General features: G+C 33.5%; 4 protein-coding genes and 1 pseudogene across 4 annotated transcripts; 3 read left to right on the forward strand and 2 right to left on the reverse strand.

The window, feature by feature from the left end:
* The first annotated feature begins 29 nt into the window (after positions 1 to 29).
* BNAC06G18500D lies at positions 30 to 2,960 on the forward strand. The gene is made up of 8 exons (XM_013839700.3): positions 30 to 462; positions 639 to 706; positions 1,139 to 1,205; positions 1,303 to 1,457; positions 1,586 to 1,656; positions 2,016 to 2,084; positions 2,233 to 2,333; positions 2,506 to 2,960. Exons 1-8 carry the CDS (start codon positions 208 to 210, stop codon positions 2,803 to 2,805), a joined length of 1,086 nt encoding a protein of 361 aa, XP_013695154.1. The 5' UTR covers positions 30 to 207; the 3' UTR covers positions 2,806 to 2,960.
* A 1,890-nt stretch (positions 2,961 to 4,850) lies between these two features.
* Positions 4,851 to 5,200, forward strand: LOC106399233 (probable cytochrome c oxidase subunit 5C-1). Its single transcript, XM_013839712.3, has one exon. It carries the CDS (start codon positions 4,851 to 4,853, stop codon positions 5,043 to 5,045), a length of 195 nt encoding a protein of 64 aa, XP_013695166.1. The 3' UTR covers positions 5,046 to 5,200.
* Positions 5,201 to 5,423: 223 nt separating this feature from the next.
* LOC106399230 (calvin cycle protein CP12-2, chloroplastic-like) lies at positions 5,424 to 5,955 on the forward strand. Its single transcript, XM_013839707.3, has one exon. It carries the CDS (start codon positions 5,468 to 5,470, stop codon positions 5,855 to 5,857), a length of 390 nt encoding a protein of 129 aa, XP_013695161.1. The 5' UTR covers positions 5,424 to 5,467; the 3' UTR covers positions 5,858 to 5,955.
* A 37-nt stretch (positions 5,956 to 5,992) lies between these two features.
* On the reverse strand, positions 5,993 to 7,231 carry LOC106399227 (annotated as a pseudogene).
* A 2,300-nt stretch (positions 7,232 to 9,531) lies between these two features.
* Positions 9,532 to 15,298, reverse strand: LOC125588673 (terpenoid synthase 28-like). Its single transcript, XM_048760307.1, has 7 exons — positions 14,902 to 15,298; positions 14,526 to 14,793; positions 12,835 to 13,207; positions 12,529 to 12,747; positions 10,757 to 10,904; positions 10,419 to 10,667; positions 9,532 to 10,332 (listed from the first exon to the last, which is right to left on the reverse strand). Exons 1-7 carry the CDS (start codon positions 15,142 to 15,144, stop codon positions 10,048 to 10,050), a joined length of 1,785 nt encoding a protein of 594 aa, XP_048616264.1. The 5' UTR covers positions 15,145 to 15,298; the 3' UTR covers positions 9,532 to 10,047.
* Positions 15,299 to 23,402: the final 8,104 nt, after the last annotated feature.

Raw genomic sequence — 23,402 nt, forward strand, 5'->3', positions numbered from 1 at the left:
CATCAAAGCCCATTAAGTCGATATGAATAATCATCTTCTCTGTTATACAGATGTCGAGATTTGCTTACCGTTTGAAGAGTCAAGCTGAAGCGAAAAGAGTGGTAGAGGAGAATAGTAATCCGATAACTAATCGTTCGTTAGTCAAACTGTGTTCCTCCAAAACCAATCCTACAGAGAGATAAGTCAAATCTTACGCAGAATCAAAGCATGCTTCAGCTTCTGATTGTAGCGTGGCTCTTGATCTTCGGGACGGAGACGGTCCTGTCGCACCAGGAGTCCGGCGAATGGAGCTGTGAATCGGACTCGGGGATCCAGGTCTTGGCTGATTTCAGACCGGGGCTCATCACCCTCGACGGTCGCAACGATGACTGGAAGGACATTGACGGCTCCGAGTTCCCTCTCCGTCCCGCTCTTGATCCGGACGCCGACCACGAATACCCCGCCGGGCAGATGACAGTCAAGGTAATGTGTTTGATTCCAGTCGGATATATTTCTTGAGATTCGCGCTGAAACTTCTGATCTGCCTAGATCTATTTGGTGAGTTTGACCAGAGTATTAGTGATGATGCGGACCTCATTGTTGGATCGCTTTTTTTTTAGTTCGGTCCTAACGTTTAATGGGTGGATCTATATTTCTAGGCATTGCATGATGGTCGAGATGTTTACTTCATGCTGGAAATTGATGGAAATTACGCTTACGACAAAGGGTACGTGTGTTTTTCTTTTCTAACTTGGTTATCCGTTACTAAAGTGCATAATCACATAACCATAGCAAGATCCAAGAACAGGTGAACAGAACCGTATAGTGTCTGAGTATTATAGTAACTGTTCCCAAGTTTTAGGAGATGTCTCTGCTTTTAACACTTGGGAATATTATAGTAAATATTTATCCAATGCAACTTTGGGTTTGATGCAACGAAAGACTTTTCCAATGAAATTTTCTATTAGTAATATTTTGCTTGAATTATTATTGAAACTTATAATTTATTCGTCACTGTAAGTTGCCGGGATCTGGCATGTCTATTTATTTTCAAGATACGGAGGTGACAAAATACATTTATGTACTGCTTCAGATGATATTGAAATGATCCTTGGTTTAATTGATTCTACATAACTTGTTGCTTCTTCTTTAAATCCAGTGAAAACAAGAAGTGTCCTTCAGTGGCTCTCATGTTCCAAATTGGTGATCAAGCTACTTATCATGATGTAAGTAAGATTCCTAACTGACTTTGAGTATTTTTGTTGAAGTTTTCATTTAACATTCATGATTTTTTAATTGTCAACCAACTTTGTGCTACATAAGATGGGTGGTTGTAAAGAAGGGACGGACTCATGTACCAGCAAGGCTTGCAAAGGCTTCGAGGTTGATATTATGCATTTCTCTATTGGAAATGCTATTCCAGGACGTCTTTACGGTGGTAATCCAGTAGACAACGGGGAAGGAAATGGAGGTGACAGGTGATTTGATCTGATGTTGTACCAATTCAGTGACTCTAGTTCAGTTCCTTATTTGTTTTGCAAGTTGCTTATTGTACCTCTGTTTATTTTTTCTTACTGAATGTCTCTGTGCTTTTCCATATGAACAGATTTGGTCATCTGGTTGACATTTATGCTTGGAATCCACATTGTCGATACCTTGATGGTCTTGGTCCCTCAGGTACTTCTCGTCTCGGACAAGAGAGTGTTATATTTTAACTCACAAGGCAATTAATGATATAGAAGTTCCCTATAATGACCGTAATAACCAAGAACATAAATTACTTTTTTCGTTTTCTTCAATTCAATTCATGGAAGCTTAATTGTAGATTATCCCTCGTCAATTATTTATTAAAGATTTTGTAGGTTATTAATCCTCTAATATGTTTTCTCAAGTATACTGAGACCTTAAATTCCTTAGATTATAAGTTATTTGTTGTCTAGTTGGATGCTAGCTTATCTACTCGGGACCTCGAAGAGCGATTTCTTTCTTATGTGCAAAATTTAAATATGTGATCCTTATGGATGTTCTTCTGGCAGGAAATGATTCTAGTGCACAGAACGATTGGCATGGAGCGTGGTGGCACAGCAGCTTCACTACTCAATCAGGTCAGTCTTACATATCCACATAAACATAAATACATTATCATGCTTTTAACTGGATATAAAAGTAGGATTGCGTTAGAGATCTGTGTTTATTACCATCTCTTAGCCTTAGGCAACTCCTTTGGTTACTTATCTTTGAAGTTCTCCACAGGATATGTAGCGGAAGACAGCCCTTACACGCCAAATGGCCAGAAAGGAACTTACTATTTCGAATTTTCAAGGCCTTTGAGGACTATGGACCGTCTCCAACAGGTGATTTAATCCTTAACTCGAATCAGCCACGTTGAGTTACATTTGGCCCTTCTCTAAAACATAGCATAAAATCCAAGGCTTCTTACGTCTGTGAATCAGCATTCTTTTTACTAAACACCTCTTTTAAGTCGGAATAGCATGTGTTTAAAGGCAAACATCTTCTTTTCTGCAGGATGTTCAGTTCACGCTTGGCTCAACGGCCAAAATGTCAGTTGCATTCTGGTACCCAATGGACAGCAAACCGTGGCACGGATCAGGGCATTACACGATCAACTGCGATTGGATACCGCTAGATATTTCCTCAGGCTCTTCTTCGGGGCTCACTGCTTCAACTGTCAAGGGCTCTAGTGATGGAACCAGCATTTCTGCCATTGTGATATCCATGATTTCTCTTGTTGTTTCAGGTTTTATTGCATATAAGTTATTTAGTCCCAAGAACGTTGCATTTACACCCATGGGAAACGATCTCTAGGACAAAGATTAGGTTTTACACGGTTCTATGTCCCTTTGTTGTTTTGTTTCAGAGAGCTTCTTCTTTCTGGTTTTACAGCTAAATAATTTTTTTTAAGTTGTGGCCTGACTATTGTCATTTCAAAGATGTTTTGTATTAAAAGATTTGAAACGGTATCTGTCCACGTGTATTAAAAATAAATCATTTTCAGAAAGAGCATTAAGAACAAGTATAATTTTCCATAAGAACAACTATATGACAAAAAAAAATTAAACCTCATGTATTGAAATTTACAAGTAAAATTTTAATTAAACCTCATGTATTGAAATTTACAAGTAAAATTTTGAAATGAAAAAAAAAAGAAGAGGATAAACCTCATGTATTGAAATTTACAAGCAAATTTTTTTTCACAAAGATACTACGAATATACATGTCCAGTATGTTACAGTCACCATGCATGTCAAAGGAAGAAATAGGGTTGGGCAAAATATCCGGAACCGAAGAACCGACCCGAAACCAACCCGAAGATAAGTGTCTTGAACCCGATTGGATCCGGGGTAAATAATTAAATAGGTCCTAAATTGATGTATCCGAAAAACTGGTACCCAACCCGATCCGAACCGAGAACCGAATGAGTATCCGAAGATATTTGAAATGCAAATATATATTTACAAATAATATTTTATAATTATATGTATAATTATTTTAATAATTTAAATTTAAATTATAAATTAAATATATTAGTTATTTTCAATACTTTTGTGTATTTTTGGATAAAATATGATAGTTTGGCTATAAATACTCAAACGAAACTGTATCTAATGAGTATTTTTAGTTTTTTTTTTGGTATATTTGGGTAGTTTTGATCTAAAATACTGGAACCGAATCGGATAATATGGTTAGTTTGGGTACTATTATCTGAATCCAAACTTGTTTCAGATATATTCGGTTATTTTCATGTTCCTTTACATCATAACCGAACCCACCAGGATCCGGGAAGACCCAACTCGAACTTGATCTGAAATTTTGTAATGCCCAAACGGGGTCTAATTTCCAAATCCGAAAAACCGGTACCCGAACCCAACTGTCCAGGCCTAGGAAGAAAAAAAGTAGTAATGTAAATATAAATGTATAGTATTAAGGCGGATAGAATAGATCTACAAGTATTAAAATAAATACAAATTTTAAAAGAGCATAGAAAACAATATACACCTGCCTACTATATATTTTAATTTAAGGAAAAAGCATATATATTTTATATTTGTTTTAGGCTTTAAGCCACTTTAATTTGTTTTGTATTAGTTAAGCAAGGTTATACATCTGTTCACATGTCTTCAAAATAATAAATCAATTCAGATAAATAAGTAAAACGAATGGCCAGGAGAGGCCCATACATTCGGTTTTCTGAAACCCATATCTAGGCCCAACAAGAGATTAAAGGGAGTAGATGACTCAGGTGATCGGATCCTCTCTGTTTCCCATTTCGTTCGTCGTCGTCGTCGTACATCTCTCTCTCGCTCTCGCTCATCTACTCAGGTAAAATCCCAGATTCTTCCATTTGTTTCTGTCGTCTCTAAACTTCCGAGGCGATATTCTAGTTTATGATTTGATAGGCTATCAAAAACATGTAGCGGATTGGCTTTATCAGATTCGGATCCATGTGATTGTTTCTCGGTTTTGCGGTTCTGTTTGACTCTCTCTGTTAGGGTAGCAATTCTCTGAAAACTCCAATCATTTTCTTTGAGAACGATACCAATTTCATTTCATGTGTGTGTGTGTTAGCTCATTCATAATTGCGTTCAGAACATATTTGATCCAGGAGAGTCTTTGTATGTTTGATCCTTAAGTGTGTGTGTACATTTAGACTGCAAAGGCGTATGTGCATACCTATATAAGAATTTGCGTATTTGATCAATAAGAGAGACTATATATAGAGCGAGAAAGATGTTTATTGATTGTTAAATCACGTTTTTAGCTTTAGCTGCTTCATTAAGATTGTGAAGTTGTCATATATTATTGTTGATAGTTGTATTGACTCTATGGCAGAGGATTTGTGCTAGGTTGAAATGGCAGGACACAAGGTTGCGCATGCCACGCTGAAAGGCCCGAGTGTGGTGAAGGAATTAGTTATCGGTTTGGCACTCGGTTTAGCTGCTGGTGGTCTCTGGAAGATGCACCACTGGAACGAGCAGAGGAAAACCAGAGCTTTCTACGACTTGCTCGAGAGAGGCGAGATCAGCGTTGTCCACCCTGAAGAGTAAATTCAACAACACCACTCTCAAGCTCTATTTTTATGTTATTGTATGGTTTCTTGACTTCTCAGACAAAGTTACCTGAGAAAAAGAGTTGCTTGCTTAATAAATAAACAACAAATTGGATATTATTGTTAAATTTCAGAACATCTTTCTTGATTCTATTTGAATGTTTTTTGGGATAAAAATATCTGAAGAGCAGTGTGTGGTATTCTTGAAAAACTGCTTCGACGGCTACAATCTTTCGCATTTCGATCGAATAAAAAAATATCTCAAGAGTATTCAAACACGTGTAATTCTATGGTTGGTTAATACGTGATAAGAAATGGGGTTCACTTAAATTAAATTCATGCACACTTTATATCTCTCCGTTCGCTCCAGTTTATGTGAACTATCTTCTTCTTTTATCCAAAAAAAAAATTCCTCCAGCAATGGCAACTATAGCTGCTACTAGTCTTAACACTGGTACCCAACTAGCAGTCATCACCAGCGAGGCTCGACCAGTTCGTCTCGCAGGTCCGGTCCGTTTGAACAATCCTTGGAATATTGGTTCAAGAACAACCAACCGGATGGTGACCGTTAGGCCGGTTAAAGCGACGCCAGAAGGAGTGATATCGGATAAAGTGGAGAAGAGCATCAAGGACGCAGAGGAGACGTGTGCTGGCGATCCAGTGAGCGGAGAGTGTGTAGCTGCGTGGGACGAGGTCGAGGAGCTAAGCGCAGCAGCTAGCCACGCTAGAGACAAGAAGAAAGACTCCGACCCTTTGGAGGAATACTGCAAAGACAATCCTGAGACTAGCGAGTGTCGTACTTACGACTGATCCATCATGTTCCAGGATCCCGTCCTTATATTATATTACATACAAATCTTTTGTTCCAGTCTATTTGGTGATATGATATGAATGCTGCCTTTGAGACTCGAGCATGTTATATACTTTGTAATTTGGCAAGATTCATAGTCGGAAATCGAATTAATCATATAATATAAGAAAAACAACACAAAGCTTGAATTCATCTAGAAACACAAATACATGACAACCTTATCTTATGTAATAGACGACACAAGAATAAAAGACAACCGCAAGACCACACAAACTGAAATAACTGAAAAAACAAGAGACTGAAGTTTTTATAAAGATGACACACACCAATGACTCTAGTTGTTACAAAACTCGAACGGACAAGCCAATGAGTAAATCCTCAGAGCATTCAAACATATCAGCAGAAGCCATGATTGGTTTGCATGATCGGACAAGGAATCTGCCAAGGGTTCTGAATCTCAGGAATATCCAAAGCCTGACCACTAATCTCCTCAACCATCTCCAGCACAGAGTTCAACGACCTCAACCTCTCCGTCAGCTCAACCGCTTGCGCTCTCAAGACGTCGTTCTTGGACTCCATCTCGACGTACCTCCTCGTCGCCGCGTCAACCTGCTCGGTGATCTTGGCGTTATCGTTCTTGAGAACGGTGACCTCGTTGATGAGATCGCCGAGCTGCTTCTGCTTCCTCATCCTTGATCTCCGAGCGGACTCTCTGTTGGAGATCATTCTCTTCCTCTTCCTCTCGTCCGTGACGGAAGCGTACCTCGGATCATTGTCGGAATCAGGACTTTTCGACCCCATTTCCGTTGACTTTTTGACTTTTTCCTCACCAAAATTAAAACAATATAATAATATAATTTTTTTCTAAATCCCTATAAATTACCCCCAAATTCTACACACAGATCTTAAATTCCCCGCTCTCTAATCTATCAAAGAATCGGTTTAGATTGAATGGAAAAAAAAAACTCAGAAATGTTTATTCGAGATGAGATCGGAAACGATTAGTTCATGAGAAGACGTAGGTATAGTAGAGATAAACGACGGAGAAAGAGTGGACTATGCGAATACGCCGAAGAAGAACTGAGTAGCTCATAGAGAACCTACAATCATTCCTTCTTTTTCAAATTCCCCCAATTTTTATTCGAACAAACCCTAGATCTAGATCTGAAATCAATAGAGAATAGATCTGAGAACAGAAACGAAGAAAGCGAAGGAGGAGAAGCTATTGAAAAGCTAGAACAAGAATGGATCGAAACTTAGCTGATCGAGAGAAACCGCAAAAACAAAAAGGCTATAGATTAAAGGCAAAACGAAAGAAGGCGATGAAGTAGTCCCTAGCTTTCTTTTTAAAGGAGGAGATGATGATGGTGGTGATGAGCTGGCGAAGGCTTTTTTCAATATTTTTTAATAATTAAAAAAAGTAAGATAATAACTTTTGAGCAAATCTTTTTATTTTTAAAAGCAATCTCTGACGCCAGCTGGCAGTTTTATAATGGAAGCACGTTTTGTTTCTCTGTCCTTTCACGGGTGGAACATTCCGGGAAGATGCCTCCTAAGAAAATATCAAAATGCATTTGGTCTCATGCTTTATTTTGAAAATTGAGTTTTTTTTTTTGCTGAAATTTTCCGCAGGAAAGCAATGTCCAACACACAATTTATAAGGTAAACTGATGAAATATATAAAACTACCATTAACTATAACCAAAGTCTACTAGATGATTACATCACTATAAGTAGAGTAGGTTTTACGGTTTTATAATATTTCGATTTGCTTTGTTTTGAAAATATATAAAATTTACAGATATTTATGAAGATTTATAAATATTTTTCATCTACTTTATTCAATACAAGTAATTCTAGAAAAACTATATACATTTGTTTTCAAAAATATGGTTTACATAAATATAAAATAAAAATAAAGATAAAGATTAGTGAAATAAGAAAAGCCAATAAAGAAAAAAATCTTTTCATCAACAAAAGCAGAGAGAGGGATTCGAACCCTGCATAGTTAGTTTTTATGAATTATCCATAAAATTTTAAAATTAATAATTTTATAAAACATAATTTTTTAGAAAAACTGTAGTTTTATAAATATTTTATATTTATTTCTTAATTCAATACTTTTGTAATTGATTTTATAAATATGATTAATAAAATAATAATTACATGAAATTATTAATTTAAAACTTATACTTACTGTAGATATACATCTATTTGTATAAAAGTCGAAGTAGATCGGATGCCTGACTCTAAAAAATTTAGTATTTCAGATTTGTTTCGTTTTTAACAGATATTAATTATTAACAATTGTTTTGTTATGAATGCTTATAGATATCAAGATTTTTTTGGATCGAATCAAAACAAATAAAAAAACAAATTAAAATTAACTGATATAATGTCAGCTCCTTAGGCTTTCTCTAATGAAACCAAATTTGGTGTGATTTCATCTCCAATGAGTCACCAACCCACCAAATTTGGTGCAGTGTAAATAGTATTACGGGAAAATTTCATGTTTAACACTTTCATTGTACCTTTATTAATTTTAACAACAACTAAATACATATTTTCAAAAATATATTCTTCATTAAGTGGCAAAAGATTTTTCTTCATTTACAAATTAATTTAAAGAAAAAATAACATATATAAAATATCAACAGAAATATAAAATTACCAAGTTTTGATTAAAACATTCTAAAAATCAAATGTGATAAATATAATCAAGCAATTATAAGTTAACATATTAAATTACCAAAACTAAAAAGTTAATAATATAAAATATTATTTTAGTGTAGAATTTGATATGACAGTTGTAGATAAAAATAAAATTTTGACACAAAACACCAAATTTAATATAATCTAAGGGGGTTATTGGTAAGTGAATTCTCATGAATTTTGAAAGTTTTGAGATTCTATTGTTATTGGTTCTTGAATTTCAAAAATCTTAATATAATCTATTTTTATTGGTTTAAGAATTTTTAAAATCTATTTAAATCCCTTGTTATTCAAAAAGTTTAGTTATTATTGATTATCTAATGCTAACTAAATCTAGTGTTATTAGAAGATGAATTTTTATTCATTTTTACTCATAAGACTTAACTTTCAAAATATCATATATATCCATGTGATTTTCAAAATCCATGTGATAAAGAAGCTAGAAAACAAAATAGTTACACTTACCAAATATCTATTGCACTTTAAATCCAAATTATATGTCCAAAACTATAATTTATTACATTTTATATACATTTACATTTTTGAATATATAATTATTTTTCTATTTTTTAGTATTTTTTAATATATAATATATAATCATTTTTAGCTTTTTAAAAATAAAATTTGACAAAAATTTGAAAACAAATCGAAAAATTATTTAAAAAGTAAAAAGTTCGAATTTAAAAACGTACAATGTGTTATTTATATATATATAAAGCAAGGGGTAAAATGGTTTTTTGTTTTTTTAATGAAACAGCTTTCGGTTATAAAAAGTAATGAATCATCTTATAAGAAACTATTTAAGAGAATTGCCTAATTTTGTATGTATCACTATTATTATTATTATTATTTTAATTTGAAAGAAACAAATAATAATCATGCTATATTATTTAGAAAAGTAAATTATATATTTACTTTACAAAAAAATGAAAGAAAATAGGTGATACAAATTCATGAAAATATGTACTAATCTGAAAAATTATAATCAAATTTCATAAGTCAATGTATATAAACTTTCACAGCTACATAACTTTTAAAAATCTATCAACTATTTTCACAATCTACATAAAATTCACAAATCGTATTACAAATTCATTGTCCAATAACCGCCTAATATTAAATTTGGTGTTATGGTTAGAAATAACTTTGGAAGTCTACAAAACTCAAACACAATCCTTTAAAATGAATATCAAAATAAATAGAATACAAGAAAGCCGAAACGAAAAGTAAAACCCAACGAAAACATAGAACCCAACAAAGATGTAAAGCTATCTCGACTATGAGGAAACAAAGTCGAAGATGAAGGACAAGATGCATCAGAAGGCAACATAAAACCGAAACCCAACCAACAGGCAACAGGTAAGCAACACAAAACCACATATACTTTTCTTGAAAACCAACCGACGGGACACAGTATTGTAGGAAAAGTACATACACATTCACTTACTAAACCACAAGTTTGGATACACCAACGTCTTCAAAGATTAACGTATATAGACATGATATGGTTCTTGAGATGTCGATCAGGACGGGTGAATCCATCTTCTTTATCGTATCCAACATTCAGTGCACGTAAAGTGTCGATGACTACCTTTAGAACCTGGCGTGGCACATTGATTGGCTTCAAAATCTCCCCATTCATCATCTTATCACCTTCTGCAATCAATTGACCAAGCTTTCTGAATGCTTCTTCTTCGGTAACTCCATATTGCTTCTTATAACAGTTGACCGAGCCCGTCTGATATCCTCTGCTCATGTCATCCTAATCATGTTACGTACATGTTAAATCTAATTATCAAGCAATAGAACCAAATGAATCATATAAGAAAATTCATTTTTTTTCCTTACCTCATAACCAAACATATCATTAGGTACTCGTGCTTTTGTAGACATTGCTCTAACGAGTTTGTCTCTAGATTTCAACCACTCATAAGCTTCTTCCTTGCGGATATTCTCCATGAGCATCAAAATACATGCCAAAGTAAATTCTACAGCAATCTCGAGTCCAGCAACATCTAGGTACTCCTCAAAGCTAGGCAAGTGATCCGCACTTGCCCATTTCGCAAGTTGAAGGTTGCTTCTCATATATCTCTTGAACTGGAATGACTCAAAAGTTTGAAGATGTACACTTATTACTATAATTATGTCGTTTCCAAAAAAAAAAAAAATCGTTTACGATTGCTTACGTATTCAATTGTGGCTTTCACACTGTAAAGCCCTCCTAATTCTGACCCAAGTTCTCTTTCAAATTCTTGGAATGTACCAAATATAAATTTAACCAATGATTTCAAATAATCTGGTAGTCCATCCATGGCATGATCGTCGAGATCCCACCTACGTTATCAAATATGTATAGCCATCAACGTTTTCTCTTTGCTTTTTTAAATGTAAAACTAGATCGTGTTTTTTTTTTGACAACGTAAAATTAAATCGTGTTATTTTCGGTTTTATATGCATATATATTTATTTTATATCATTAGTGGTACACATTTTAATTTTAATCATATATTTAAATGTTATATAACTACTTCAAATACAATAATTTTTAGTTTACATATTGTAAATAACAAATTATTTAAAACAGTAACATTTTTTTTGTCAGCAAAAAACCCGTCACATGTATTTGTTGTTTCCTATTATATATTTATCTTATTGTATTCGAATTTAGTTATTAAACAAAATAATATGTTCATAAAAAACCATATTTGAAAATTATTTTGTATTTAATTTATGTTAAATGTTGATCCGCCCTTCAAAACTGGACTTTTTTTAGCAGTATTTTTTTACATTTATTCATTTTACGTACTATATTATTGTATATACAAAAGTCTAAAATATGTTAATTTTTATACATATATTATATATTCTGTTAATGTTAAGCCGTTCTCTCATCATATATAAATTTATCAATTTAACATGATTTATAAATATATGAAAACAAAATTAATAAATTTATCAATTTAATATAATATTATCATATTTAGTTCAATATAATAATTTTAATATGATTGATTATGATTATAAAATAGATAAAAATAAGATAGAATTTTTAATTTTATAAAAAATAACTGAATATATATATTAATGCATAATAATAGTTCATTGCTAGTTATGAAATTAGTGAAAATATTTACATAAACTTTTTGAAAATTAAGATATTGTTAAAATATTTAGATCAACATAATAATTTCCTTTTAATATGATTGATTGTGATTATATAATAGATAAAAATATAATATAATATAATATTTATTTTTCATTTTATAAATGATAACTGAATATATTAATGTATAATAATATTTCAAAACTAATGACAAAACTAGTGAAATTATTTTACATATAATTTTGAAAATTAAGATCTTGTTAAAATCTTTTTAAACAGATTTTTCAAAAAAAATTATATATATATATATATATATATATATATTTATTTATATTTATATTTTAAATGAAAAGATATAAAAAATATTATGATTAAAGTAGTTCAAAGATAATATATATTATTAGTCTTATTAAAATACATTTAATAAAATTTCTTAAGTGTGGTCTAACATAAAAATCACACATGAAAGAAGTTGTGACTTCTATTTCAATAGAATAGATGTCAATATCCTGTATAATATATTGGTTTTAAGAATGTTTTTAATTTACTATATATGTAATAAGACATTAAGCTTATTATGAAAATAATCAAACTTTTTATAAGAGTTCAAATTTGCCTGAGTTTATAGAAAAAAAATAGTTTATAAAAACAACGTGAAAATTTCCCTGAGTTATATAGAGATTGAACCTATTTTTAAATTAGACTATTATAGATCTGGATAAGATTAGAAGAAATGTTAAACTGAAACTGGAGAAAACACAACAAGAACGTATCAATTTCTGAAAATCTAGAACAAGATTATTATGAGGAGTGGAAGACTCGAGCTACTTTAATAATACGATATAGATAATGTACCTTTCAATGGTATCGGCGAGGATTTCGACCTCACGAAGAGAAGCATATCTGTCACACGTATCATCTTGTATTACTTGAATCGTGTAAAACTTAGTCAGAAAAATTCTCACTCGTGAATGTTTCGGCTCCATGTATGCTAGCGTAGCGAGGTTCAGTTCCACAAGTATGTCTCTGTAGTAAGGTGGCAACTTAGATTCAAAGTCTTGTTCCTTGTACCATCTTGCATACAAACATCAATATTACACCAAGCTGCAAAAGGTAGATATATTAAATTTTAACACTTCTTCGGGAGAAATGATTAGTTACTTTGAAAGGATTTTGAATTCTTGAAGGTAAAGTAGCTGGAGGAATTTAAAGTTAAGCTTGGAAAACTTGAGTAGCATCTTGTTGCAATCTTCTTCATTTTCGTAGAACCGGATAAATTCCTTTGCCACTAATATCTCCATGTTTTTAGGCTGTGGTAGACCCAAAGAGTTTCGTATAAGCCTTGACATATTAGGTTTGCATGTACAACTTAACGACTCTAAGTAACTTAATGTGAAGGTCAAAGCTTCATCCAATATATAATCTGTAGTTGTCCCCATGTGAGCAGCTTCATACAAGCTTAGGATACCCTTAGCATCTCTTGTAAGACACTCCTTAAACTCTCCACTGTCCCCTTTGAACCTCTCAAAAACATCTGTTGACCAAAATGAATGTCATTTGGTCAAATAAAAACAAATTAATAGGTGTACGTACGAAATCTCGTCATGATCACAACACACAATTAGGAAGTGTCTCAAGTTATCCATAGATCAGTAGATCCTACCAAAAAAATTTTTAAACAGATTTCTGATTCGTACTTTTAATTCTTTTATATGAAAAAAATTGCAAGACCTAATATAATAAATTCAACAAAAATTGACTCTTATTTATTTTTCCAAATCGAAGTTGTGTTCAAATACACTATCAGTGGCGATTGCACGTTAGAAATGATATGAAAAAAGAGATTTATAAATCAATACTTGATAAATTAATAACTGCATGATACTTTAATAAATTTTACTAGTTTTAAGTTGGAACAATTTTTTATTTAAATTTTTTTATATAAATATATTGTCTCTTCAAAATTATAAATTAATAACAACTATACACAAGTTTACATAAATTTAAAGAATCATATTTTTAAAAAATTACAAAGAAAATACATCTCTATTGATATTACCTCATGAGATTATAGCTAAAAATCATTTATTTTTATGGTATACATCACACACAGCAAGTAATCTATTAAAAACACTACTAAATCCAAATTCATAAAATTCAATAAATATATAAATATTGAAAGCATTTTTCTTATTTTACATAAACAATTTTTCAAAACAATTTTTAGAAAATATAAATCTAAAATGATTTTTTTGTAAATTGAAAAAGATTTTTTTACATACAAAATTTTATATTAAATTACATATATTTCCTTTATTGTCACTGAATTTTATTTACAAATGTATAAAATTTATTTTAATTTTGTTAATATATTTGATCTTGGTTTAAAAATTAATGGATAATCGAAGATCTTAATTAGGATAGTTGCAGGACGGATCCATATATGTATTCGTCCCATGCATCTCTAAACATCAAAGCTTCATTAGGCTCGTCCCAAATGGAAATCAAACTAGGAACCTAACGCCAATCCTTTTTTAAAATAAATACTCCAAAACTCACTTTGTTGTAATAGGATCTTTACAACCACTTAAATTATTTAATTTCTGTGTGTAAATGTATCTCATTTGGGTTTTCTTAAATTGGTTGAGGTTTGCCCAACTAAATCAAACTCAACTCTTCGTCATTCTTGTACTATCTTTTTTCTCCACTTTTTTCTGTTTTACTTAATTGATTTATTTTAGTTGTACACCCAACAGAAATATTTTCTGGCTACCCATCTGCGTGCTACTAGTTACACAACTGCATGTGCTAAAAAGGGTATATGATTATAAACATAGCCAGAAAATCCTTACCAGAAGAAATGTTGTGACCATATGTCCTGAAAACATAGAAGATAATGGAAACAGCGTACAAATCATCTTCATCCGACATGATTTCCTCTATCTTTTGGAAACCATCTTTTAGAGTCTCCACGATCTCATCCTCGAAATGATATGCGAGACCAAGTGTCACAAGCAAATAGATAAAAAGAATTTTCTTCTTAATGTCTTTGGAAGACATGAACATGTTCCTCACTTGTGGCTTTAGTGCCTCTATCTCTCTCCCAAGCGCATCCATCTCCTTCCAAAAAAGGAAATTATACACCCACGGCTTCCTTTTTTTAACAAAATAACATGACTACTTATAACAGAGAGAGAGAGAGAGAGAGAGAGAGAGAGAGAGGCTTACTGAGAAATCTAGATTAGCAAAAAGGGATTGATGATCCCATTTAGAAGGGACTAACTTTCTGAAATTACGATTATTTTCTTCATCTTCACAAGCCATAGTATTAGCTGTCGCTTTCAAAGGAACAAAATGTACATGCTTACGAGGATACGAGGTCACCGGAAAACGATAGAGTTTGCATGCTGGAAATAAATTTGTATGAGGCCAAACGGAGAGTTTTGATCCAAAAACTCCTATGGCTTCCATGTTCACCACTGATGATATGGGAATCCAGGTTTAGCTACCTAATTTATAGGTACAATGATTTGTCACATGAAAGGAATAATTTCACAAACAAGTATTTTATTGTATTTTATTTTTGCTTTAGTTGGTACAAAGTTTGTGGATATGCAAATTGTAATTTTTTGATTTTCATCTAAACTTTGTTCTTTGTTTAAAGAATTGTTTATGGCCTCTCCACTTACAAGAGTTATTAAGGTCTGTTTCATGGTCTGTTTCATTTTCAAGCTTGGCATATATATTTGTATGAATATATATATATATATATATATATATGCTTCTAAAACTCTGTTTAATAAAACTGCTGGAGAGAACGATTCTCACGTCTTCACTCTATTGAAGTACTATATATGCAACATTTTTTTTTTTTTTGAACAACACCATATGCGACATTTGTATCATTGAAGAAACAAGTGTCGAACTTTTACCAAAAAAGAAACAGGTGTAGGTCTTTACCTATAAAAGAAAAAGGTCTCGGACACTAAACAACATTTCCTTTTAAATTTTATGACATCCCATCTAGTGCTAGTGCTTGATTTGTGGGTCAACTCGTCATTGCGGATTAAATCATTTTTTTATTCAAAAATCTAATTCACATAATCTGCAAACAAATATTCTTATACCCATATTTATTCCGTCAAAATTTGTGGATAATCTGCCAAATTCGCAAATAATATTAACTATATTAAAATAATTATTATAATTATATATTAATTATTTTTAAAATTATATATTTATAATTAAATTATATAAATATTTATATTTTTACGAAAATAGATTTTTAATTTTTTTTTTTGCGGATTAGCAGTTAAGTGTGATTCAAAATTTAGCTGATCTGCACACGTCATATTTAAAATAATCTTAATCCGTATCAGCACTCGCAATTCAAAATTTTTAAATCGGTCAACATGCACCTATCTCGAAACAGGTCAAACAAAACGAGAGTCACGTATAACAACTTAAATTCTTAGGCCCAATTTCATCTCACATGTGAGAGATACATGCAAAAGTTCTATGAAAATCCAAATTTAAAATTATGGAAATTCTCTTAAAAATTATAATCTTATTTATATATATTAATAAAAGTATACAAAAGAAGATAAATATTTCACTACAAGAAAACAACGCTATTCTGACGGACATTCCGACGAAAAATGAAATCCTCGGAATATCCCGAGGAATTTCCGAGGATATTCCGACGAAACACAAAATTTGGTTTCCTCGGAATATACCGACGGAATTCCGAGGATATATCAATCCGTCGGAATGTTCTTATGGAATACCGAGGAAAAATGTATTCCTCGAAAAAAACCGATGAATTCCGAGGATATATTATAGCCGTTGGAGAGCCGTTGGGGGATTTTAAAAATTCCGAGGAAATTCCGACGAACTAGCCGTTGGCGTCGGAATTCCGTCGGAATTTTCTCGGTCTGTCGGCAGGATTTCAACTATAAATACAAGAACCCTCTTCTTCTATTCACTCCATATCTTCATCCTCCCTCTTACTCTTTTTACACACGAATTTGATTCATAAAAAACATGTCTTCTTCAAATTATTTTCGTTCTTGGATCGATCGACCTCATTTGGATTTGAACACGAGATTGCTTACGGAAGAATACCAACGAGGTATAACCGAATTCATGGGGTTAGTTCACCGACAACCGGAAGCAAAAACAGGTATGTTAAGATGTCCTTGCTCTAATTGTAAAAATAGAAAGGTTATTAAAGAGTGGGATGTTTGGACTCATCTATATTTGAGTGGTTTTACACGAAGTTACAAAATTTGGTATCATCATGGAAAAACTGATTATGAACATGGTAGTACTAGCGAACCTCAGCCAGCGGTTAGATTAGAAGAACCAATTAGAACGGATGTAGATTATGGTGTAGGTACTGAGCATATGGTAAATGATCATTTTAGAGGAGAAGATTTACCCAATGCACAAGCTAGGAGATTTTATGATATGTTGGATGCTGAAAAGCAACCATTGTACGAAGGTTACAGAGATGGTCATTCAGCTTTATCATCTGCTACAAGATTGATGGGCATTAAAATAGATTAGAATTTGGCTGAAGACTGTGTGGATGCGATTGCTGATTTTGTAAAAGGTATTCTACCCGAGGATAATGTAGCTCCTGGTTCATACTACGAGGTTCAGAAACTCGTAGCTGGTCTTAGTTTATCGTATCAGGTAATAGATGTATGCAGCGACAACTGCATGATTTATTGGAGGGCGGATGAACAGCGGGTTACATGCAAATTTTGTGGGAAGCCTCGTTATTAAGATACGAGTGGAAGAGTTCTGGTGCCATATAAAAAGATGTGGTATTTGCCTTTGACGGAAAGGTTGCAGAGGTTGTATCTGTCTGAACGCACATCGCAACCAATGAGATGACATGCGGAACACTCAACAGATGGTGAGATCAGACATCCTTCAGATGCAAAAGCGTGGAAGCATTTCCAATCAAAGTATCCCGACTTTGCGTATGAGAGAAGAAATGTCTACCTTGGATTATGTACTGATGGTTTCAGCCCGTTTGGCAAGAGTGGAAGACAGTATTCTCTATGGCCAGTCATTCTTACACCATACAACCTACCCCCAAACTTGTGCTTGCGACGAGAGTTTTTGTTTCTCTCGATTCTCGTTCTCGGACCAGAGCATCCTAAGAGATCACTTGATGTGTTTCTTCAGCCACTAATATATGAGTTGCAACAACTATGGGCTCAAGGTGCTGAAACATACGATGTTTCGTGTAAAAAAAACTTTCAAATGCGGGCAGTACTAATGTGGACAATAAGTGATTTTCCAGCATATGGTATGTTATCTGGATGGACAACGCATGGAAGGCTATCATGTCCATATTGTCAAGATAACGCTGATGCTTTCCAACTAAAACACGGAAGAAAAACGTGTTGGTTTGACTGTCACAGGAGATTCCTACCACCTGATCATCCATATCGTAGGAGTAGGAATTTGTTTACGAAGAACAAGAGGGTGTTTGACAGTCCACCTCTGGAAACTTGTGGGAAAGATTTGAAGACACAACTAAGAGATTTTGGTGCAGAAAGGACGCCAGACGTCGGTGGACATGGGCGTTTTCCGGTAGATGCTGTTGGAGACCTACATAACTAGCACAAAAAAGTATTTTCTGGGATCTGCCATACTGGGAGGATCATCTGCTAAGGCATAATTTAAATGTCATGCATATTGAGAAGAACTTTTTTGACAATCTCATGAACACAATCCTTAATGTTCAAGGTAAAACAAAGAATAATTTGAAGTCAAGACTGGATTTAGTCGATATATGTGCTCGTTCAGAACTTCATGTTGATGAGAATGGTAGGGCTCCTTTTCCCATATACCGACTTGATGCAGAGGGAAAAGATGCGTTCTTTGATTGGATTTCAAACGATGTGGAATTTCCAGACGGTTACGCATCTAATTTGCGTAACTGTATCGACAGAAAGGAAGGAAAGTTTACTGGCTTGAAAAGCCACGATTGCCATGTAATGATGTAGCGCGTCCTTCTGTTTGCCTTCAAGGAACTATTACCACGAAATGTTCATGAAGCAATTGCAGGGATAAGTGGTTTCTTCCGCGATTTATGCACGAGATCAGTGACTCTTGAAGGTATTGAAAATTTGAAGACTAACATAGCTGTGATTCAGTGCAACCTTGAGAAGATATTTCCTCCCTCATTTTTTGATGTTATGGAGCATCTTGTTATTCACCTGGCAAGAGAATTGGAACTTGGTGGTCCTGTGCAGTATAGATGGATGTATCTGTATGAGCGGTATATGTTCCATTAGAAGAAGATGGTGAAAAATTTAAGTAGGGTGAAAGGTTCTATAGTCGCACAGATGATCAATGAAGAAACTTCAAACTTTGCCGAGTACTACTTTCCAGCAGAAGTTCAGACCAAAAACAGAAGACATGCTCGGCATGATGATAGAGGCGAACGGGGAACATATCATGTTACGGTTCCAAACATTTTCACAGACGTTGGACGACTTAGCGGAAAACCAAAGGACCGTCGACTTACTGAGCAGGAGCGCAGTAATTTGCAAACATATTTGCTCACCAACTGCGAAGATGTTCTTCAATATGAGAGGTAAATAAATTAGCTTACAAATTTTTATTTTAACAAGTTGAAATTTAAATCTTAATTAATTACATCATTGTCATCATATGTACATGATTTTCATGGCAGAAAAGCGGTTCGAATATAGATACGCCATAGAGGATGAACTAGAAGAAATGAAGCAGAGAGAATTTGTTGGATGGATGTTTACTTATGTGAGTGCTTTAAACAAATTAAAATATCATTTATCATATATTTATAATAATTCACATTTATTGATATAACATATATATGTGCTATTAATAGGTGTCTGCTGGTTTGGCCAGAGGTGAAACATTTGACGATTGGATACGCGAGATGGTCGTTGGACCAAACTTTGTTGTGAAGTCATATCCGAGTATCTCGGGGATATGCATTCACAACTCAGAAGAGGAGGCGTTCGAGTACGACTTATGATGCTGGCGTTTGTTCTGCATCAGGAGATGATGTATACTACGGACACATACATGAGATTTTGGAAATCAAGTATTTGGGCATGGTTGGATTACGCTGTACTGTTTTCTATTGTGATTGGCACGACAACACTCTAGATCGAGGTGTGAGAACAGATGCATTTGGTGTTACATCAGTAAATTCGAGGCGAAAGCTGCAATATTATGATCCTTTCATTCTTGCTTCTCAGGGCGATCAGATAATTAAATGTTAATTATTCAGAATGATTCATCATCATGTGTATTAATTTATAATTTTACTAATAATTTTTTAAATGTTACAGGTTTGTTATATCAAGTACCCCCGGGTAAGGAACAAAGATGATCCATGGGTTACTATTACAAGACTCAACCCGAGAGGCCGAGTTCAGAGAAGTTCTGAGCTGGAAGATCCACTACAACCAAGCACATCCGGAAACTTAAGTGCAGCAGATGATTTAGCTGGAGTTGGCCTTGTAGTCGATTTAACCGACTTCGGAGAGGAAGCCGTCGTTCACGTAGAGGATGAACCAGTGATTGGAGAGTTTCACCAAGATCCAGATTCAGATTCATCTGGTGATGATGACTCGGAAACAGACTAGCATCGACTTGATTCAGATTCATCTGGTGATGATGACTCGGAAACAGACTAGCATCGACTTTTTTTTAATAGAAATACCGAGGAAATTCCGAGGGAAGATAGGTTTTCCTCGGAATTTCCTCGGAATAGACCTTGTCGATTTAGGAATTTGATTATAGAGTCTTTTTCCTCGGAATTTCCTCGGAATATTCCGACGGAATTCCGAGGAAGATAAGGGTTTCCTCGGAATTCCCTCGGAATATTCCGAGGAAATTCCGAGGAACTAGGGGTTTTTAACCGAAAACGTAACACGTATATAACCTTCATTAAGTGTCTTAACCAGATTATGAAGTCAAACTTTGGTGTTTTACTCAATAACAAACACTTTTCGATTGCATGAACGAAAACTACACAACATAAGAGAAACACTTATACACTTAATAAACGGTAAAAGGAATACTTACAATTATTTTTGAAATTTTGTTATTTCATGGTTTATGATCATCTATACAAAGAATCCTCAATGGTATGCATTACAATTGTATAAGAAATGAAATACGGCAAAAAAAATCGATGTTTTGAAACCCCAAACCCTTTTTTCTCGGAATTTCCTCGGAATATTCCGACGAAATTCTGAGGAAGATAAGGGTTTCCTCGGAATTCCCTCAGAATATTCCGAGGAAATTTCGAGGAACTAGGGGTTTTTAACCGAAAACAACGTTTTGCTGATTGAATAACACGTATATAACCTTCATTAAGTGTCTTAACCAGATTATGAAGTCAAACTTTGGTTTTTTACCCAATAACAAACACTTTTACGATTGCATGAACGAAAACCACACAACATAAGAGAAACACTTATACACTTTAATAAACGGTAAAGGGAATACTTACAATTATTTTTGAAATTTTCTTATTTCATGGTTTATGATCATCTATACAAAGAATCCTCAATGGTATGCATTACAATTGTATAAGAAATGAAATATGGCAAAAAAAATCGATGTTTTGAAACCCCAAACCCTTTTTCCTCGGAATTTCCTCGGAAATTACCGAGGGTATTCCGAGGAAACATGGTTCCTCGGAATATTTTCATTTAACCGGGTAAACCAAGCCGCCAAATATTTCGCGAAAATTGAATTAATAATTTCCGAGGAAATTCCGACGGAAATATATAATTTTCCGAGGAAATTCCGACGGACATTTTCCGTCGGATGCCTCATTTTATTAGGTCGAACCAGATCTTCTTCCCCATTTCTCTCTTCCTCTCCGCCGAAGCTCTCCTTCTCTCTCACCCTCTCCGCCGAAGCTCTCCTTCTCTCTCGTGATTTCCGCCCTAATCCTCCTCAATTTCAGTCACTGATCATGTATGAACCTCATCCCACTCTCTTAGGTTAGATTTGTTATTTTTTTAAGTAGATTTGATGATTTTGGAATGATATTTATAGATTTTTGTTAGGGTGAATGATAGGATTGTGTAAAATCGAGTTTGATTATGGTATTCACTTGATTTGGAATTTTTTTTTTAGTTTTTATTAATTTTGTGATTAAAAACTATTATTCGAGATTTTTTTTTAAAAAAATATATATATATAATATAAATTTCTATATTTATTAAACATTTTTAATATTATTAAAACGTTTTTTGTAATTATTAAACTATTTTTTATTTATTAAAACTATTTTTTGTCTATTAGAACTATTTTTATATATTTATTAAACATTTTTAATACCTATAAAACTTTTTTTGTGATTAAAAACTATTATTTTGGATTTAAAATATATATATATATATAATATAAATTTCTATATTTATTAAACATTTTTAATATTATTAAAACTATTTTTTGTAATTATTAAACTATTTTTTATTTATTAAAACTATTTTTTGTTTATTAGAACTATTTTTATATATTTATTAAACATTTTTAATATCTATAAAACTTTTTGTGATTAAAAACTATTTTTTGGGATTAAAAAAAAAAAATATATATATATATATATAATATAATTTCTATATTTATTAAACATTTTTAATATTATTAAAACTATTTTTTGTAATTATTAAACTATTTTTTATTTATTAAAACTATTTTTTGTTTATTAGAACTAATTTTTAAATATGTTTTATTTAATTTACAGGTCTAATGATGATTAGACCCGACCTCGACAACGTCGTGGTCGTGGTGGTACGGAGAGCCAGTCTCGGGATTCCAGCCATTTTCAGGATTCCGCTTCGTCCCACAGCTCTTACCATACTTCTCCCTCTGCTGCACCCGCTCCTGCTCCTCTCGCTCCCGCTGCTGCACCCGCTCCTGCTCCTCCGGGTCCTCCGGGTCCTCCGGGAGTGATGAGTGTTGCGGAGTTGGTTCGACGGCCCGGTCGTGACCATCTTCCCTATCTCACTCCGTATCCACATGGACGGGGTCAAACATGGTAATTAAACGTATTTTTTTCATTAAAATTTGATTCATTATTAATAATTTGTTCTTTTTATTAGGTTCAACCGATACGGGAATGGGATCAGCGCATAGATCAACCGTATGATGTACTCGGCCCTCGACAAGGGACATCCGACTTTCACTGACTTCCCTACCGACAAGCAGCATCTGTGGTTTCGTCAGTTTGCGGTAACTATTCTAATTTTTTACTTATATTTTTAATCTTTAATATAAATTTTCTACTAATTGTGTTTTTTTTTTCAGCAAGAATTCAACTGGAATTCCGATGAGACGCTCTTTATCTATCACCACTTCGTCCATAAAGTTATGGACAACTATGGGAAGCAGATCCACGAGTGGAAGAATAAGTGGGAAATCAACAAGGTTGTTTTTAATTTATTAAACAATTTTTTAATTTATTAAACTATTTTTTTATTTATTAAACTATTTTCTTTTCTTTTTTATTAAAAGGTCTCAAAGTCGATAAACAACACGGTCTGGACGGAGTTGTGTGCGCATTGGGATAAGGAAGAGACGAAAGAAACTTCTTCCACCAACTCCACCAACCGCAAGAGCGACCGTAAAGGGAAGGGCGTCTTCAAGCATAACTTGGGTGCTCAATCTATTGTCACTCTGGGGGATTGCATGGT

The sequence above is a fragment of the Brassica napus genome, chromosome C6 (genome assembly GCF_020379485.1).
Source record: "Brassica napus cultivar Da-Ae chromosome C6, Da-Ae, whole genome shotgun sequence".
Taxonomy (NCBI): domain Eukaryota; kingdom Viridiplantae; phylum Streptophyta; class Magnoliopsida; order Brassicales; family Brassicaceae; genus Brassica; species Brassica napus.

Bases quoted from the DNA above. Each gene is read 5' to 3' on its own strand.
- BNAC06G18500D (XM_013839700.3), top strand. From the start codon at position 208: ATGCTTCAGCTTCTGATTGTAGCGTGGCTCTTGATCTTCGGGACGGAG. The intron at 463-638 runs GTAATGTGTTTG...CTATATTTCTAG, and splicing joins CCGGGCAGATGACAGTCAAG to GCATTGCATGATGGTCGAGA. The intron at 2,334-2,505 runs GTGATTTAATCC...TCTTTTCTGCAG, and splicing joins CTATGGACCGTCTCCAACAG to GATGTTCAGTTCACGCTTGG.
- LOC106399233 (XM_013839712.3), top strand. From the start codon at position 4,851: ATGGCAGGACACAAGGTTGCGCATGCCACGCTGAAAGGCCCGAGTGTG.
- LOC106399230 (XM_013839707.3), top strand. From the start codon at position 5,468: ATGGCAACTATAGCTGCTACTAGTCTTAACACTGGTACCCAACTAGCA.
- LOC125588673 (XM_048760307.1), bottom strand. From the start codon at position 15,144: ATGGAAGCCATAGGAGTTTTTGGATCAAAACTCTCCGTTTGGCCTCAT. The intron at 10,905-12,528 runs GTACATTATCTA...TTGATAACGTAG, and splicing joins CTCGCCGATACCATTGAAAG to GTGGGATCTCGACGATCATG. The intron at 10,668-10,756 runs GTAAGCAATCGT...GAGTCATTCCAG, and splicing joins TGAAAGCCACAATTGAATAC to TTCAAGAGATATATGAGAAG.